The sequence below is a fragment of the Oreochromis aureus genome, linkage group 7 (genome assembly GCF_013358895.1).
Source record: "Oreochromis aureus strain Israel breed Guangdong linkage group 7, ZZ_aureus, whole genome shotgun sequence".
Lineage (NCBI taxonomy): Eukaryota > Metazoa > Chordata > Actinopteri > Cichliformes > Cichlidae > Oreochromis > Oreochromis aureus.
In genome coordinates, this window is record NC_052948.1 from 7,675,120 (window position 1) to 7,693,488 (window position 18,369).

At 39.3% G+C, this 18,369-nt stretch overlaps 1 protein-coding gene across 2 annotated transcripts in view; it reads left to right on the plus strand.

The window, feature by feature from the left end:
* The window catches only part of LOC116335492 (BTG3 associated nuclear protein), a 38,056-nt gene that overhangs the window by 3,099 nt on the left and 16,588 nt on the right, over positions 1 to 18,369 (plus strand). Inside the window, exons 2-11 of one of the 2 annotated variants that reach the window (XM_031759199.2) lie at positions 1,843 to 1,921; positions 2,100 to 2,209; positions 2,301 to 2,500; positions 2,593 to 2,682; positions 2,855 to 3,027; positions 4,126 to 4,365; positions 6,239 to 6,397; positions 9,327 to 9,448; positions 11,237 to 11,308; positions 13,331 to 13,375. In XM_031759199.2, coding sequence (XP_031615059.2) covers positions 1,852 to 1,921; positions 2,100 to 2,209; positions 2,301 to 2,500; positions 2,593 to 2,682; positions 2,855 to 3,027; positions 4,126 to 4,365; positions 6,239 to 6,397; positions 9,327 to 9,448; positions 11,237 to 11,308; positions 13,331 to 13,375 — 1,281 coding nt within the window. In that variant the 5' untranslated portion in view covers positions 1,843 to 1,851. Of the gene's footprint in view, positions 1 to 1,842; positions 1,922 to 2,072; positions 2,210 to 2,300; positions 2,501 to 2,592; positions 2,683 to 2,854; positions 3,028 to 4,125; positions 4,366 to 6,238; positions 6,398 to 9,326; positions 9,449 to 11,236; positions 11,309 to 13,330; positions 13,376 to 18,369 lie in introns of those variants that run through there. The other variant, XM_031759207.2, reaches the window with a different exon arrangement.

Sequence of the window (18,369 nt, forward strand, 5' to 3'; positions counted from 1 at the left end):
ACGACTTGCCATGCTGCAATGTATACTGATTTATTGACTTTGTTACACTAAATTTGATCATAATTTTAAAAAAATGACCTTTATATTATGTTCGGTAAGACCTGAAAGAAGTGCTTGACTCTAAAAATTCAAAATCAAGTAAGCAGCGGGATAATTTTTCATGCATCTTTTTTCCTTTGTAACCAGACAAGCTGCACCTTGCTTGAAATTGCAAATCAGTCATTGTTTGGTTGATGGTGGTGGCGCAAGCAGTTGCTTAGTGTACCTTTATCACAAAAATTCCAAGCGCACTCCTTTGATCCATATCCTCACTAAAATTGTATTGTATTTCTTTGTCCATCTCTTCACAAACTACTGCCCAGTAAAATCTACCCAGTAGTTGTTTTTTTCCCTCTAGTAATCTTCCTAACAGAAAGACAAGCACATCATTGAAAATATGTAACGCCCTTGGTAGAGACAATGATCTTGGTCTTGCTTTTCTGCTCTGCCAGAAAGTAGTGGTGGTAGTAGTTATTTAGCAGCCAACACAAAGTCAGCTTTTGAGACTAAAGGAATATGGTTGTTATTAATGTAGCATTGTTACCTAATCATCAGTTCGTAAACCTTTTGGAAAGTGGGTTGTTTATTCCACTACTGTTTTAACAGTCTTGAGAGGAACACTGCCTCTGTAGTTAAATTGTTTCTCACACTCTGCTACACATGTTATTTAGTGAAAGCAGTGTGCATGCAGCTGCAGCTGCAGGCCTCTGTCATTGTCTTCATCCACTGTTTTGTGGTTACCTACATTTTGGCTACTTTAAGAGTCCAATACACGATACTTCTCTTGCATGCAAAACAGAAGAAAATAGACTTCAAACTGAAGAAGGTGCCCAAGGCTGTCGTTATGCCTAAAAATTTTAGTAGAATGCCAAAGGCAGCTTTACTGTTGCTTACAGTGAAGGGTAATACACACACAGTAGCTTTCTTCCTGCAGCCACAGGTGTTTGTGCTTGTTTTTATTTTTTAATATACCTTATCATGGTTTACCTCTGGACAACACTACATGGCACTAAAGAGTTTCATTTGCAAAAAGTTGTATGTTGTTGTGAAGAGATTAAATTAAATTTCAATCCAATTCAGTTGAGTGTTATTTAAAATGGCACCATATCACAACAGCAGTTGCCTCACAACACTTTATCTCCACTGATCTCACCTGGACCCACAACACAAATGCCCTGGTAAAGAAGGCCCAAGAGTGCACTTTCTGTGTCCTGAGGAAGAATAAAATGGACCAGAAGCTGCTGCTGGCCTTCTACCGCTCCTCAGTGGAGAGCGTACCCTCCTAATGCTTGATGTTCGGTACGCAGGGGAAACTACTGAGAAACATGTTTTACCTGCTGCCCTCGGGTCGGTGCCTCAGGTGAATCAGGTCCCACACCTCTGGATTCACAATCTGCTTATTCCCCTGGGCTATTCAGACTGTTAACAAAAACTATCCCCCCCCACACCTCATCAATCTGAACCATCGTCTGAGTAACTCTCATCACTCAGGCCACTCACATACGGACTCTATACTCAGACCAATTCCTTTCCACTACTTCCATACACTTTGTTCTCCAATGTGTGGCTTTCTCTTATTTTTGTATATATATTCCTCTAATTTGTATATATTTCTCCTGTTTATTATTTATTCCTGTTGTCTTACTATTTATATTTTATTCCTGCCCCAGCAATCATGTTGTCTAATGCTAATGCAGAAATACAAACAGACATAGCAAAAAGATATTTTAATTTATGTAAACATATCAGTAAATGAATATTTTACTGTCTTTTTAAGTTGACCATGTTCTTTCTGTATTTCAGTGGTGAACAATGTCTGAACAAGAACTGGATGAAATTGTGCAAATAACAGTGGAGGACTTTAACCAGGAAAATCGTACTGGTAAGATTCCTTTGCAAAAAAATGGTCATTAGACTCTTTTTATAATATAAGGTTAGGATTAAGGAGACACTTAGTACTTTTCTCCTGAGTAGAAGCACACCTTCACTCTAGAAGACAAATCTAACAGGATGGTTTTGTGTGTTGTTTTGAGGGTGTCTTTTCCTTTGATTCATGGCAGACATGATGGACAATCATGAAGATGATGAAGAAAGGTCTCAGAAGAAAAGAAGGAAATTAAGCAACGGCCAGGAGAATAACAATAGCAATCAAGATATCGCTCTTATTAAGGTAGCAGCTCTTTATAAACCATATACTGTTTACTGGTTATACATTTATATGTAGTTGGTAGAGCTTAATATTGTTTTTAATTTTTTTTCAGAACTTGTTGGTATCATTCACTGGATCTATCAGCCAGCGGCTGGAGGGAATTGAGTCAAAGCTACAGTCTCTGGATACTACATGCAAAAACCTTGCACGCAAACTGGATAGCATGGCACCCTGTGCCAGAAGTCCCATTCAGGTTCCTATGGTTGCAGGATCCCCTCAAGGGGCCACTCAGACTTGGAACAAAGTGCGATGGTAAGCTCTTAATGTTGGTGCCATATTGGCCACCAGTCAGTCAGGCAGGTTAAAAGTCCAATGAAAATGAAAACTATTTGTTTTGCTCTCAGTGTTGTCCCACAAACAAATGTTATTGTGAGCAGTGAACAACCGAAGCCCTCAAGTCCGGAAGACACTCCTCTGGAGAACCTGCTTAGCAAGTGAGTGGCACACTTATTATACTGTGTGTTATATCTGTCCGAACACACCACCACACAAGTTATGTCAAGTTACTGCCTTATCACAATTTTTCAGTAGAACTAATAGTATGTGTGTACCTATTCTGTTTTTCTCACCAATCAAGATCTGTCAATGCGTTGTGTTTCTTTGCAGCACAGTGACCAGGAGGCGACACAACACCATCCTAGTAAAGGTCCCTGGCCCCGAAGAGAGTCAAGAGGAACAGGAGAGTGGCTCAGAGGCCAGTGATTGTGTTTCCAACGGTGGTCAATCAAGCAATGCACAGAAAGGCCAAAATGTCACTCTCATCACACTCAATGCAGAAGGTATGGCCGCACTGGTGAAGAGGCACAGAAATGCACATATCTTTAGTTTCTTCTTGTTAAAATTAGAAAAGGACAAGTATATTACTTACATAGAGCCATAGGTTGTTTTTAACCCCCATGTTACTCATTTTCAAACTTACTTCTGCCATGTGTTCAAAATTTCTGCATCACAATTTTTCTACAGTAGAGAGTGACAGTCACATATGGTGAGCACTACCATTACTGATTGTGGCAGGAAAAAAAAAAAAGCTAGGGGTTTTTCAGCCTTATTTTTTTTTCTTTCAAAATGACTTCCTGATCTTTGGCGACTTCACAGCAGCAAGCCTCAACAATGTCACGTCAGCAATCCCACTAATAGCAAAAACAATTATGCACTAAAAGTACACAGTGTTCAACATGTTCATCTGCGTCAACTCTCTAAAGGAAAAGTCAGTTGCAGTAAATTACCCCCTTACATTTTTAGACCTCTCAGTAATTGATTTTGAATGTTTTGTTCAGTTTTTAGTTGTTTAATGTGGCTAACGTGACTCTTTCAGCTAATCTCCATATTAAATAGATTGCAAACTGTGCTGATGTGTGTTAATTTCCCTGTTTTTCTGCCTCAGATGCTGTTAGGCATCATTCATTCCTTCAGTTGCGTTACTCTGTTTTTCTGTCTGAAACCAAAAGAAAACAGTTAACTATGCAAACTTAAATGAAGTCCACATTGTCCCATTGTTGTGCTTGTTGGTTGGATAATTTTTATTGGATCTGAATTTCTTGGTTACCTTCAAAGGCAAACTATTATTCATTCATTTGCAACTTTGGGTTACCATTATAAAAATTTCTGTTAGTCAGCAAGTTAGATGTTACCATATGCCTAATGCATTGGTCATGTGGTTTACTTAATAGCTAACATACACTGTGACCAAACAGCCAAACCACATATTCTGTTTTTTTATAATAGTTATACTAAGTTTTACACAAATTCACTCACTTCCTTTTTACTGCCACATGGGGGTGCTGTTGTATTATATCAATTATCTCAGTTGCTGTTGCTGTAAAATATTTCTCAATCTGTGCAACTCTTTGAAGAGCCGTTCCTCCTCTGTTCTTTAGATGATTATCCAGCCGGCACCTGGTTAGGAGATGAGAACAACCCAGAGATGCGAGTTCGCTGTCCAATATCTCCAGCTGATATGCTTCATATCAGCACAAACTGTCGTACAGCAGAGAAAATGGCATTGACGTTGCTGGACTACCTATTCCACCGTGAGGTCCAGGCCATGTCAAATCTCTCTGGGCAGGGCAAACATGGAAAGAAGCAGCTGGACCCACTTATGATCTACGGCATCCGCTGTGAGTCTTGATAACATAACCATCTAATACTGGTAATTTTGGGGGGACTATTTGTTTTTGACAGAGCAGTGGTAGGTCTGGTAGTGAACATACTTCCATGAGAAGCTATTTTATATAAGTGCCTTTTTATTTGTAAGCTGCTGGTACTGATACATGTCAGAAAGTATTAGGAGTTTAGGGCTTCATACTAGCATGGGCTGTGAAATATGTTCTTTGCGAGTGTTTGCAAAGTTAGCCCATGTCAAGTGCACAGAGAGCATCTGGTAACTACTGTTTACCTCATGGTTTCTTATATACTAATAATTTCACTCTGTCAGGGTTTGACTTTTTCAGTTTTTGATTTTAAGTAATAAATGAACTCTCTGAGACCTTTCCACATTTCGTCCCCATTCTAGTACAAAGCAGCACTGAATAAAACACAGAAAATAAACTGCACTCTGTATTCCCAAGACGGGTTACAACAACATCCATTCATCATTGCACACATGCATTAATGTGCAACACATTTCAGAACATACCAGACTCTAAATGACAAGCACATGTCTGGTAGAAAGATCTTAATGGAGTCACTCTCAGTGCAAAAAACTCTTTGATTCTTGATTAAGTGGAGTCAGGGTTACACTGGTAGGCAGACAGATATTTATGAAAGGCCTGTGGCAAAAATATTTATTTATATAGCTATAGGCCCTTCTTACAGTGTTAAAAGGGTCTCAGTTACCTGTAACCTATGCTGCAAAGTTCTGTTTGTACCCAATGTATCCCCCATCAGTGCAAGTAGACATAAAGCAGAATTAATATTCTTTGTGAACTGCATGTAAGATGGTCAAATAGTCAGCAATCCCCTCCTCCCACACCTTGTCCAGTTGGCTAGTGGATGTCTTGGTAACCTTTTGCTGTAAGTTTCTGGAAAAGGCAAAACAAAAAAAGATCCAACAATCACAACCTCGTCACACCATGACTGGCCAGCTGTACTGAGGTAAGAAAGAAGTATCCCCACAGCACACACCATCATGCCTTTTTGCTGCCTTGTAGTTTGGCCGATCACACTCTATTTCCTCTCAGCAGCATGGGTGTGTAGTTACATGTAGATTTGTTCAGGCCAAAGAGAGTGTAAAAGGTAAATGTTGCTTCTGGGATGGAAAAGTCAAACCAAACCCGTGTCTTAAACCTGCATTTTATCTTTGGGCTGCCAGGGGGCGATATATGTGGCTCCCGTTCTATGAAAGTCTTTGGGGAAATGACCCTCTGCCCTGATCTCTGTTAACACTTCTCTGAGAAGTTTATAGGCTTGCTCGGTAATTTTGAGCTATGTTATATAATGTTTTACCTAAAATAGGAATGATTTCCAGGGTATGTTCATTTGCTAATGACTTGTGATTGAGGAAGAGTGATGTCACTGAAGTATGAGCCATTATTTGTTTTATGTATGGTTCCCATTCAGAGGAGAACAACAAAAAAGAAAGGACAATTTACCTTACCGACACAGTAACTACCAATTGCAAGTCAGGGGCTTTTACACACCAGATGTGTAAAATTTGTATGAATATGGTGTGCCGTTCACATCGAGCACACAGTTTCAGCAGGATGAATCTGCAGCATTACACTTTTTGGATCAAGTGCGATTTTATTTATTTAGGTCTTTTATTTTATTTCTTTAAGCCTTAAGTAATGAGGAATCTGCTCATGCTCTTGCCACCAGTTGAATGTGTTAATATTTAAGTGTGCAGAAGTTCACCAAAGCTAAAAGCAAAATATTTTATTCACATCAGTACTGAAAGAGACTGAACAAGACAAATGAAGTAAGGAATATTTCCCTAATTTTAGGTTGTTAATTTAAACCTTAGGTAACATTGACCTCTTCATGCTCCCGCAGGCCACTTATTCCACAAATTTGGCATCACCGAATCAGACTGGTACCGGATCAAGCAGAGCATTGACTCAAAGTGTCGCACTGCTTGGAGACGCAAGCAACGTGGTCAGAGTCTGGCTGTCAAGAGCTTCTCTAAACGAACACCTCGCAACACAGTCACAGGTAAAGTACAGGTTTTTACCAGAGGTTTGTAACTCTAAGTATAAATGTTCCTAACATCACTGGTACACGTTCATTTGTCTTAATCTGGAGATAAATTTAGCTAGTTTTCTGTAATTGTTCTCTGATCAAAGTAGAGGCAAAATTGTAAAAATAAACTGCAGCAGGAGATATCTGTTGCACACTTTGTTTTTATTTATAAGCCAGTTAGAAAACTAGTTTTCTGTTTGTCAGTGTCAGTGGGGCAGAAAGTGAAACCATTGGATTCATCTTTAAAAGAGCTCTGCAGTCACACAATCTCGATTTGTAAATACTGGTGATGGCCACAGTATGTCTGAGCAAAATTATGAGGTCACGTTTGGTTTGAGGACGGGTCAACAGATGGACTAAGCCAGTTGTTCTCTGAAAAATATGCATGCATTTTTATTTGGTGAGTAATAAACCCAGCCTCTGTGGCTTGTTCCACGCACATTCTCCATGCAGAATCTGGATGATGCTTGGAGCTTTTTATATGGCTGCTATTATTTAGATCACATCAAAGAGTTCATTTGGGTACACCTACCTTATTTTCAAAATGTTTTAAATTAATTGCACCTGCTAATGTTCAGGATTTTCACCAAGTTCCTGGAATGGCAATATGTAGGTGCTAGACATTTTGCAGGTCCTTGGCTACATCTTGTAACAGTGTCCAAACTCATAATGGGGACATCTTCTCTGTTTTGTTTTGTTGTTGTTTTTTTTATCTGTGATTTTCTTTTGTGTCTTACTCTTTGAAGTGAATCTTCCTTTCTCTTTTCTGTCCAATACAGCTTTTTAACTAATCACCATTTGACCTACTCTTAGCGTTATTGCATTCAGGCAATGTTGACTTTTTGTAGGACTGCACACAAGTACATCTCTATAGCCATCCATCCATCCGTCCATCCGTCCATCCATCTATATTTTCTACTTCTTGTCTGGCGCTGGGTTGTAGGGGCAGCAGTCTAAGCAGAGAATCCCAGTCTCCTTCTCCCCAGCCATCTCCTCCAGGTCATCCAAAGCCTTCCTAGGCCAGCCAAGAGGTGTAATCACCCCCAGTGTTACAGCGAATAGGCATCCTTATCACATGCCTAAACCACCTCTACTGGCCTTTCGATATAGCCTTTCAGTGTGTAGAGTACTTTACTCTGAGTCTGTCCAAAGTGACTGAACTTCTCACCCTATTGCTAAGGGGCCAGCCACCCTTTAGGGGAAGGTTTTTTTCGTCACTTTTATCTGTGATCTTGTTATTTTGCTGACTACACAGAACCCGTATAGACTTATAAACTCCCTCGAGTATCCTCCAAAGGATAAAGAGTTCTTTGACCAGGAGGAAAACTGGTTTGTTCTTCCTGAATCCAAGGTTTGACTAACGGATGGACTCTCCTCTCTAGTACTCTGGCATAGACCTTCCTAGGGAACGATAGAGCAGTGCTTTCTCCTTTTGACTCACCTCTCGGTTTGCCAGAATCACTTCAAGGCCGACTGAAAGACTTGTTCCATGGCCTCATCAAACTCCTCTCTTACCAAGTTTTTGCTTCATCTGTTGAACGAGCCACACTTTCCTTGGCCTGCCGGTACCTGTTGGCAGTCGTTAGAGTCCCACAGGCTAATGAAGCCCCATATAGCCCCTTCAGCTTGACTGCTCCAAATCATGTCCACCGTGTGGTTTGGGGGTTGCCATCACAATAGCCAGTGTCATCAGCCTGCGAGTGCACTGGTTAAGGGCAATACAAACGGATGAAAATATGGGACCATGAATCCCACTTCAGCGTTTTGCAGGTGCAAAGATATTTGGGGCAAATATTAGTAGGCAAATTTGGGAATCGAAAATTGGGAAGTGAAAAAAACTATGACGTTGCACTACTATTTTAATGGTTTCCGATAGATTGGCTTCTTTGCAGCAAAGGGTAAATTAAATCAGTTTCCATATATTATTTTTAACTGCTTTTTGGCAGGAGTGAAAACAGTCAACAACCACAGTGACACAGAGTACCTTGCTCCATCTTATTTTATCTACTACATGAAAGCCATTTCAAGACCGGAACCCAAAAGCAGTTTCTGCAGATGGTTGTAATCTGCACACAATGCCTGCAGTCCGTCCCTCCCTGTGAGTCAAAACCTCTCACCTCTGACCAGAGAAATGTAAGACTGCAGGGGAAACCCAAATAACCCATGAGCACAAATTAGGGGTGGGTTGTCAGGCCCCGCCTTTATGAGCCACAAACACCCCAGAGTGTACAATGAAAAATATTAGTTGCGAATGCATCCAAATACATACATCACAAACACAAATTAGTAATTTTGCATAAATCAGAACTGGAATATTTAATAATCAATTATCATGTAGAGTCCAAAATTTCCCAAGCAACAGTTCTTCCTCATGTTGCAAATAAAAAGTAGAAGGGTGTGCTATATGCCTTTATGTGAATAAAAAGGAATTTCTGCTTTTTCGTGCTTAAAAAAGCAATCAGACTACTTTTCTAATAGCCCTTTTATTACTTTATATTTAAACATTGAACATGAGAAAGTGATATTTTATTTTGTGGCCAGGCTCCACTTTGGATGAGGGTACTGATATCTATTTGACATCTCTGTAGATGCTGTTGTGCATCTCCGCAGGATGATTGCCGGGTTTGGTCAGGGTTTCGGACTGCTGTTCTGATAACGAACCCCAGACCCTGTGTTTGGCTCCTAGACCATGAATATGTTTGATGATTCTCTGGAGTCTTTAATGTATATTTAAGTGTTTGATAAATTTTAAACACAGTAATATTCTGTGGATGGCCTAGGATGATCCAGAATTTCTTATTAGAATTTGGTTATGTATCCTGGAATCCATTGAAAGCTATTTCTCACCTGTTTTTACTGTATACATGAGTGCATCACTAATCTTATTGATTGTCTTATTTAGAGGAAGGAATCACAGAAGAAACAACTCATATTGAGACTGCCACTCAACAAACCTTGCACTATACATTGGCCAATCAGCAGGTCCAGTTCCACCGTATTGGTGAAGATGGACAAGTTCAGGTGGTGAGTGTCAGATTTTTTTTTATTCCCAACTCTCTTTGAATTCATAAGAAAACATTTTTATTGATTGGTAAACACAACAAAAGAAAATCTTTCTGCTCATATCTCTGTTCTTTTCTTTGTCATGTGTGTACTTTATCTAAGAGGCCCTCAGAGCTGAGTTCATAGTGTACTAGAATGGGTCACACCACCCACTACAATTACCCATACAGCATTCTGGAGGAATAGTGCAAATTATGTCAGTGAACCAGTGACTCATGGGATGTACATGAACAGATGCTATGGTCAGAGGTTGCGTTCAGGCCCAGTACAGTGTTATAGGTAGGCGGATAGAGGAAGTGACTGGATCTTTTATTTCCCTCAGCTCTGAAATCACCCAGAATAGACGATCAGAGTTAGATACCAAGAGTCACAATGTCAACATATTCAGAGTCCTGATGGGTTATTCAAGAAGGAACTAATTTATAAGTTCATTTGTACAGACACATGGTTTGATAAGCCTATGTGAATAGAGTGTGATGAGTATTTCTGCTGTTTCTGGTTTGATACATGATACATGATGCATAGTTTTGGCAGTACTCGTGACAGACCACTTTGCCAAGAAGGGACAAACAAATAAGGAACAAATAGATGATTAAAAAATAGAGGGTAGACAGGCAGGAAGTGCTTTCAGGGAAAGGTGGGAGAGAAAGATTGTCTGGAGTTCTCCCTACTCGCCCGCCTGAGTAGGGTTGTGCAAGTAATGGTCTCAAGGATTGGCATTGTTGAGCGAGAGAGGGATTGCAACACTTTCTCAATATGATAACCTAGTCCTGTAGGGAAGACCATCCAACCTTACATCTGAGTATTAAAGAGTGCAGCTGAGCCTAAAATTTATTAGTACTTCTAATGCAGTAGGGGAAATTAATACTTGCAAAGAGTGATTGAGCATTGCAACCATCATTCCGTAGTAACTCAGTGTAATTTGTCATCATCAAATTACATTTCCCAAAATAGAGCAGCTTAGTTGATTAGCAAATAATTAGATTAGATTAGATTAGCCTTTACTGTGTCTCCCTTGGGAGAAATTTACCTTGGACAAGCCAGGGAAACACGTCATGTAAGCTAGCAGATGCATACAAACTCTCATTTAGAGTTCCACCTATTAGCATTCAGTAATTTGATTGATAAAGGCAGTAGAGAAAATTTAAAGCTATTTAACTTACAGTTTGGTACTCTGTACATCAGAGTTTGATGGAAAGGTTGCCAAACCATGTAGAGATACCGTAACAGATAATAGATTCAACAGTTGCCCTATAAAATAGTAACACAAGGTTTTTATTCACTCCAAGGACCCTAAGCCTTCTTAAAAAATTGAAGTGCTAAATCATGCACACACCCACTGTAAGTGAACAAATAAATACTTAAAAGTCGTCGCTTGTTCAACCTTCGTACTACTAATCAAACCCGGGCTGTGATCTCCAGTAGATCTTGATCTTGGATCGAAGGTCAATTCCTTAGTTTTCTTTAGCGTTAACATTAGGTTTGAAAGCTTTAGTCACAACTGTGTTTTTTTTCTTTCTTTTTTGTTTTTTTACATTTTTTTATTATCACTCTACAGTAATGACAACTGGGAAAACCCAAAGAGGATGAATTAACCTAAAAAGACTGTCTAACCACTGTGTGCAATTTTGTTATTATGGGTTATGAAGATTATATAAACATACCTTTTAACGTATTTAAATTTTTGTAATCATATTCATGAAATTGTTCTAGCTTCAGCTGTACCTCATCTTCATCTGTATGTCTCAGATTCCACAGGGGCAGTTGCACATAGCCCAGGTGCCACAAGGAGAGGAGGTGCAGATCACACAGGACAGTGAGGTTAGTGTCCAAGTGCACCCGTGAAAGAGGGGTTGTAAAATAGAAAAGAAAAATAAACAACCACCCACAGTCACTTCTCTAGATTTATTAAATTCACTTCACTAAACGTGTCTAAAAAGAATATGACTGTTATATAGAACGATGGCGCCAGTGGTTGTAGTCAGCCGTCTGCTGATACCTACCTTTCTTTATTGTTTATAGTTAAGTCAAATTTAAGCAAAATTAAGTTTCGGGGGTAGAAAATCAATTCTGTGTATGTTATTGTGGGGGAAGTTCACAATGTTAATTCACATTGTTTGAATTTAGTTAATGTTTGTGATTTGAATTGTTTAACCAGCTATCTGAAATTATCCACAATATTTGTTAGAGCTGGAAGAATCTCCTGTTTTGAACAACCAAAAACAACCACTGCTATTCATTTTAGCTAGTCAATGGTAGGACTGGTATGATTTCCAGTGCATTAATTGCTTTGGGTTGGCTTAGTCTTTAACTATAAACAAAGGAATGCTTGAAAAATGAATTTTTTGCATGACATTACATCTATTCAGTGCCAACTTCTTACAGCAAGAACTGCTGATTAGCATAATATACAATGTCTTATAAGAAAGCATACATGTGGAATAATTGTCCTGATTACATTCATTTTACAATGACTGTTTAATTTTGTAATCTCACAAGCAGCTTTTTGTAGTTTCTAAACTAGTCTACTTCTAAAAACTAAAGCAATTTAAACAAGTTTATCAGGAACCTGTATGTTTGTTTTGCTCACACAATTAGCTGGCAGCTAGAAGCTTGTCTGGTGTTGCACTAGACGTTTTAGACATTAGTGAATTTTAGCCAAAGTAAAGTTTTTTCAGTGAATGTCTTATTGTTTATATACGCTATCTGCCAGATTATGCACAAGGTTTTGAATTTTGTTTTCATGTAATGCCCAGGTGGCTTATTTTCCCCACCACACATCCTTGCATGCGCGCACACAGCCTGTCAGTTGAAATCAAAATCTAACTCCAAACCACTCCGACTTTTAAAGAGGAATTTCCGCATCAACATCTTTGCTAATGATTTTAAAGGATGTGGGAGAGAGATTTATTTCAAGGCGCCAGTCTGTGTACACACATATACATGTAATCACATACTGTATATGATTCAGGCTACACATGCTTGACAGCTCGACATTTTTGCAAAAGCAATTGACACCTTAACCAAGTGTTTTTCTAATTTCCTATTCGGTTCTACTCCTAGAGGACACTTAGAGGAAGAAATGCACAATTGAAGGAGAGAGACAGAGTAAATTGGAGGCAGAAAACACTAAAGCCTTTCCTGCACTTTGTGGCTGAGCCCAGATTTTTTTCCCCTCTCTTTTCTCCTTCGTATTCCATGCTATTGTTTGTTTTTTGGAGTTCAAAGCTTAGCAACAAAATCCCACTTCTCCCAACTGCCACTCACAGAATATGTTTTCATTAGGAACGGGCCCCTTTCATCAAAGGGATTGGTTTTAGTGTGCTTAAAAAGGAAATGAGCTGTTTGAGAGATTACACTGCTCTCTGGCCATATGGCAGCTCAGACAGTATTGCATATATACATGAGATAAAATTAGCTAGAGCAGAAACAGCTGAGACCTGAGGATGGCTAAATGTGTCTTGTATAATATCCTTTTGCAAAATGGTCCTGTTGATATCACTGTGGGTGTTTAGAGATTTTCTAATAGCTACTATATCTCGATCTGAGACAATCATGCACTTATGCCAGAGCAAACAGATTTCTTTTTATGTTAACAGGGAGTCGAACTCTATCCAGAAATGAAAATACATGGATGTTCCATTCACCTCCTCTCAAGTACAAACACTGGCAGGAACCTATATTGCTGACCTTTTCACACTGCATATCTTCACTATCAGATTGGCTTAGATAGTTTAATGACTTGTTTAACTTAGTGTGATTTCAGCTTCTTAAAGTAGTTAAACCAAAGTCTTTATATTAAAACACAGGGCTGCTAACTGACATGACATTTCTCAATTTCAGGGAAATCTCCAAATTCACCAGGTGCATGTTGGCCAGGATGGACAGGTAAGAAGACGTTTAAGCAAGATTTCTGTATGAATATGCAGAATGTGTAAGCAAGGGACACACAATTTTTGGTATTGGAAGCTTTCTGGTTTCTGAGGCACTGCAATGCAGTCTTGACATATGCGGGGGGCGGGGATGCATGCAGATGGAATAGGAAGTCCTAAGTATATCTAGGATATCTGAAAACCCAGCAACTGATAACTGATTAAAGTCCTGAAATATAGACAGTTGCCAGGCAAGGCTAATTCCAGAGGCTGTTGGGTTGGGTTCTCAGACTGACAGCAACTCAAAAGATGTTATAAAACACTAACTGGTCTTTGCTGTACATTTTAAAATATATATTCCCATCATTTCATCCTTTGTGGATTGTGTTTGCAACTACACTGTCTGATTAGAGGTTAAAGGATGGAGCAGGTCATTCTGACTTTGAGAAGATATTTTCTGTTGGCATTCATATATAATTAGGGATGGGTATCGTTTAGGTTTTATCCGATACCGGTGCCAAACCGGTACTTTTGAAATGGTGCCGGTGCTTAAACGGTGCTCGAACCAGTGCTTAAAGAATGGAGAACACAAACTTTGTCCAAAAACCTCTTATGTTTTTATTTTTAGCAGTCTCTTTTTTTTCTGCAACATGATAACCAAGTTAGCCCTATGAATTTCGTCCACTTTTTCTATGGTAATTTTAGCCTTTTTGGCCAGGGTGAAGGGAGTATCTGCCATCAAACAAGAAGACAGCCGCATGTAACTACAACGGTGTTTGCTAGTTCACCTTACATGCATTAATTTAATAACGTGGTTAGCCGAACAACATTAAGCTACTCACCCAGAGAAGAACGGCTGCTGCTGCCATCATCAAACGTCATCATTTCTGCTACGCTGACAGGGCTAGGGGCCAGGACTCTCCTCTTTGGGTTCTTGGGGAATGTTTCTAACTCCGGGTCCGATAACAGGCACCACACCCGCAGTAGATGTGCTCGGTGTGAGGTCTTGCTGCAAGCTATCAAATATGGTGCATTTCTCAGCTTTTAAAAAAATGCTATGCGTCGCCAAGTGTTTCGTCAGATTTGATGTGTTACCTTCTTTGCATAGTATCACCTTAAAGCACTTGTTGCAGGCTGCTGAGTTTGCATCTTTTGCTGTGAAGTACAGCCAGACTTTTGACCACTTCGCTTCGGGCATTTTTAATCTGTAGCTCTGCTCGAAAAGAACGTACGAACCTGGGCCCGCCTACTATCGTTGGAAAGGTAAACTGATTGGCTAGAATCCAAAGTCTATGACATCTCAAGAAAAAAAAAGCACCGAAAAAAACCACCGAAATGTGCGCTGCTTTTCGGTCTGGTTACTACCGTTTATGTCAGAACCGGTGCCATAATGGTACCGGATATCGGTACCCATCCCTATATATAATGTAAATGTGATCAATGAACCAGGTAAGGTGTCAAATAACAAAAGCTTGTGTCCCATTTCTGTTTCAACACAGTATGTTTCAGGATTCACTACACTCAGTTGGACAAACTGAGCCGATAGACTAATTAGATGCATGCAACACACACACACACACACACACAGCAAGATGTCTTTTGTGCTCTTGGTGTCCGTGTCTTTGTTCATACCGCTTCCTTCTTTCCTTCTCTGTCATTGGACTGAGAGGCCTTCCTGTTCCTTTATTCTTTCCTCTGAGATCCAAGTGAGTCTCGATCAAAGCGGCGTTGGCTGTGTATCACCGATACATGCCACATATGGATGCCTGAAGACAAGCACCATTTCACATTCATTATTTCATCGTGTTTGTCTAGAAGCTAGGTTTTAGGGAAGGAAGTGCCTTCTCACGCTCCCTGTCTGGTGGTTATACTATTTTGTTACAACAGGTGTTATTATGTAACAGCCTCAGAGGGCCTTTTCTTCCTGAATGAAGGCTTCACAAGCTCTTTCCTGGGATCATCAAAAGGAGATTACTTACTTACCTTTTTTTTTTTTTAAAGGCAATTAAGAGATGGGTGTGTCACAGACCCCCTTTAACTTATCTTATGGTACATCACATGGCTACTGGGCTTGTACACTTTGGTTGCCAACCTAGCACAAAAAAGCATGCTGTCATCTGCAAAAAGTTTTGACCAAACAATCTGATGTCACCCGTAGGTACGGCACACTATTGGATAGTCAAATATGTGCAAGCATACTTTTCTACTAGCATAAAATGAAAGCATGGTAATTTTTGGTAGAGCTATAAAATGGTGACTCAGGCCATCCTTTTTGGATTTTATTTCGGTGTCTCAGCAGTTCATTCTGCACATAAACAAAAGCTCTTGGCACTGCCGGTTTACTGGTTTCTTCCAGGGTTTGTTATGAAAAAAGTCAAAAATAATCTGTAGCCTAAAATTCAGGCTTTCGTGGTCGTAAATTTTGTTGTTTTATAAAGTCTGGTCATAATTTTGTTTTTATCATAAACTGAGGGAAAAATAAAACAAGGCTTGCTCTGTACACATTATGCCAGTAACCAGGGTAAAGAATGTAATGTAACAACCCATCTATGCAGTCAGTATGGTAATGGCTTTTTCCAATATGGTAAGCAGTAAGCAATTACAATAGTACTATGTTTTTAGGCACCCCAACACTTTACTTATAAACTGATACACTCATCAATATATAATATCTCAAAATCTGGAGCAAAGAAGGAGTTACACGACAGCCAGCAGCTGAAACCACTTGTTTCCAGCTGGTCAGTTCTTCGTTTTATAGTCTGATTATGATCCCATCATTCAGTTCCGTCATAGGTTCAAGATGCCATTTACTCTGCATGTGCATACATTTGGGTTGCATGAATGCATCTGCTTTATATCAGATTTTTGTTGTTGTTATTGTTGTTTGTATTGCTTTATTGACTGTTAAGCTTGGTGCGTGTTTTCAATTGATTAAGGTAGTCAGCACACATCCATATACTCCTTCTCTTCACACATGCGTGTTCATGTCCTCAGATGACCTGTTTGCTGAGCCTGACAGCAGCATTCCTCTCCGTCTCTCTCTAAGATCTTAGAAGGAGTTTTGGCTAGAGTGTGGTTTAGATTTTGTCCCATTGCACACATTTCCAGCAGTTATTCATATCAGTTCAAAGAGTGCATGAACTACTCTTGCAGATTGCCATCGGGGTTAGCTCTTCTTTGTGGTATACACCACGATGTGCATGGCATAGATTAAAAAAATTTAACTTTTGAAACTGTATTTTTTGTGGGGGATTTTCATGTGTGTTGCATCCCAAGATAGAGGAACTAAACGCTCTGTATTCCTCAGGGGGTATCAGAGAGTCTATTCCAATGAAAAGCTCCTTTATTTTTTTCTTATCACTCCCTTTTTTTAAGCTCATATTTTTGTTGGGTTTGTAAAAAGATATCAGAATTGTTCCAAAACAAACACCAAGTGACTTACTCTGCCAGACCTCATGTTGTAGGTCGAGTTGTTCACACACATCCAGTTACATGCGACAATGGCAGTATCTCTTCAATTGCAAATTCTCATATTCCCATGTACTGGAGGGAGAGCAAATCTTGGGTCAACTCTTAAATCTTGATAACATGCAGTTAAATCACTGAGCAACTTAAAAGAAACGGTGCTTGAACAAGTATGTTAGTAGTAATAGCACTTACTCAGGAAAATGACAGATTATAGCTATATTATGATTGCTGCAGTGTATCTTGGAACATCATTTGTGAAGAACCTCAGACAGACAGTAAAGATCACACTTGATCCTGATGTGTGTTTTCTTAAATGTGTAATTTGTCTGTTTACAGAGAGCCTTACATCAAGTGGACTATGAATGATATAAGTGTTTTTGTAATCTGGCAGACTATGTTGGTGTAACCTAGCCTACGCAATTCATCACAGAAAAGCCATCTTTTTATCTCACTCTGGGACCACTTCCTCTTTATTTAACTTTCACTACACTTATGTAGTGTAGTTGTGGCTATGGCTGTCTTTTAAAAGCTACCTGCCACATTCAGTTGCTGTCAGATGTTTACATGCTGTGGTCCTGTTTGAGCTATATGATACACACATCAAAATAAAGTGAAATTTTTAGCTTAGCACTGTTTTTTTTCTTTTTCTAAGTAACTGTATAGCTCCTTTGGGGTCTTTTAATCCATGCTTATTTCTTTTTTGTAAGGTGGTCTGGCTTGCATTATTCTGTCTCATCAGTCTGTTATGTGAGTAGACTTTATATGAGTCATATCTGGTCACAGTCTGTATAGTCTGAATCATCCCTCTTAAAATTTCAAATTACAATGTCATCTTTCATTGGGATGATGAGTCTAAATCTGGCTTTACAAGCTTTATTATAAAAGACGTTAAATAACTTCTTTTGTTGATTTATATCCTTGTCTCTTTACCAGGGACTGTTAAAGATAGCGGACAGGTTAATTTTGGAGTTTTTGCCAAATCGATCTTTTTTAAACTCTCATATTAACATGTTTTTAATAAATAACATGTATTGTGAGTTCAAATCTACCTTTATGTTCTCAACAGACAATACTGCCTGTTCACAGAAACATATTGATATTCTAGTTTTTCGGTTGTCTGTGTAGGTTGTCAGTCATTCATGTCATGATAGTCTTAAGAGTCTGAAAAGAAGGCAACTGGAGTTGTTCAGGTTTTAAACATGTTTCGCCTCTCATCCCCGAGGATTCTTTGGTTTTAGAAAAATGGTGGAGAGTCCCAAGTACTAAACCCCTACTGGGGGCTGTCTCAATCAAGGTGTTCCTGAGATCTGGTAAACAGCTATTGATCATCTGAGTCATCACATGAGTCAAGCTGTGGGTCATTCCTGTCACTGGGGCTGAGAGGTAAAACTTCTATGAAATATTGCCCCAGCACGGCTGATAGCTGGTGCCATAAGCCACCACCTATGTTTAAAAATGATAATTCACAATGGATATAGATGGCCTCCTTTACTAGTCTCTAAAAGCATTTGTCTTCTCTATCTAAAATGTGGCATCCTCAAA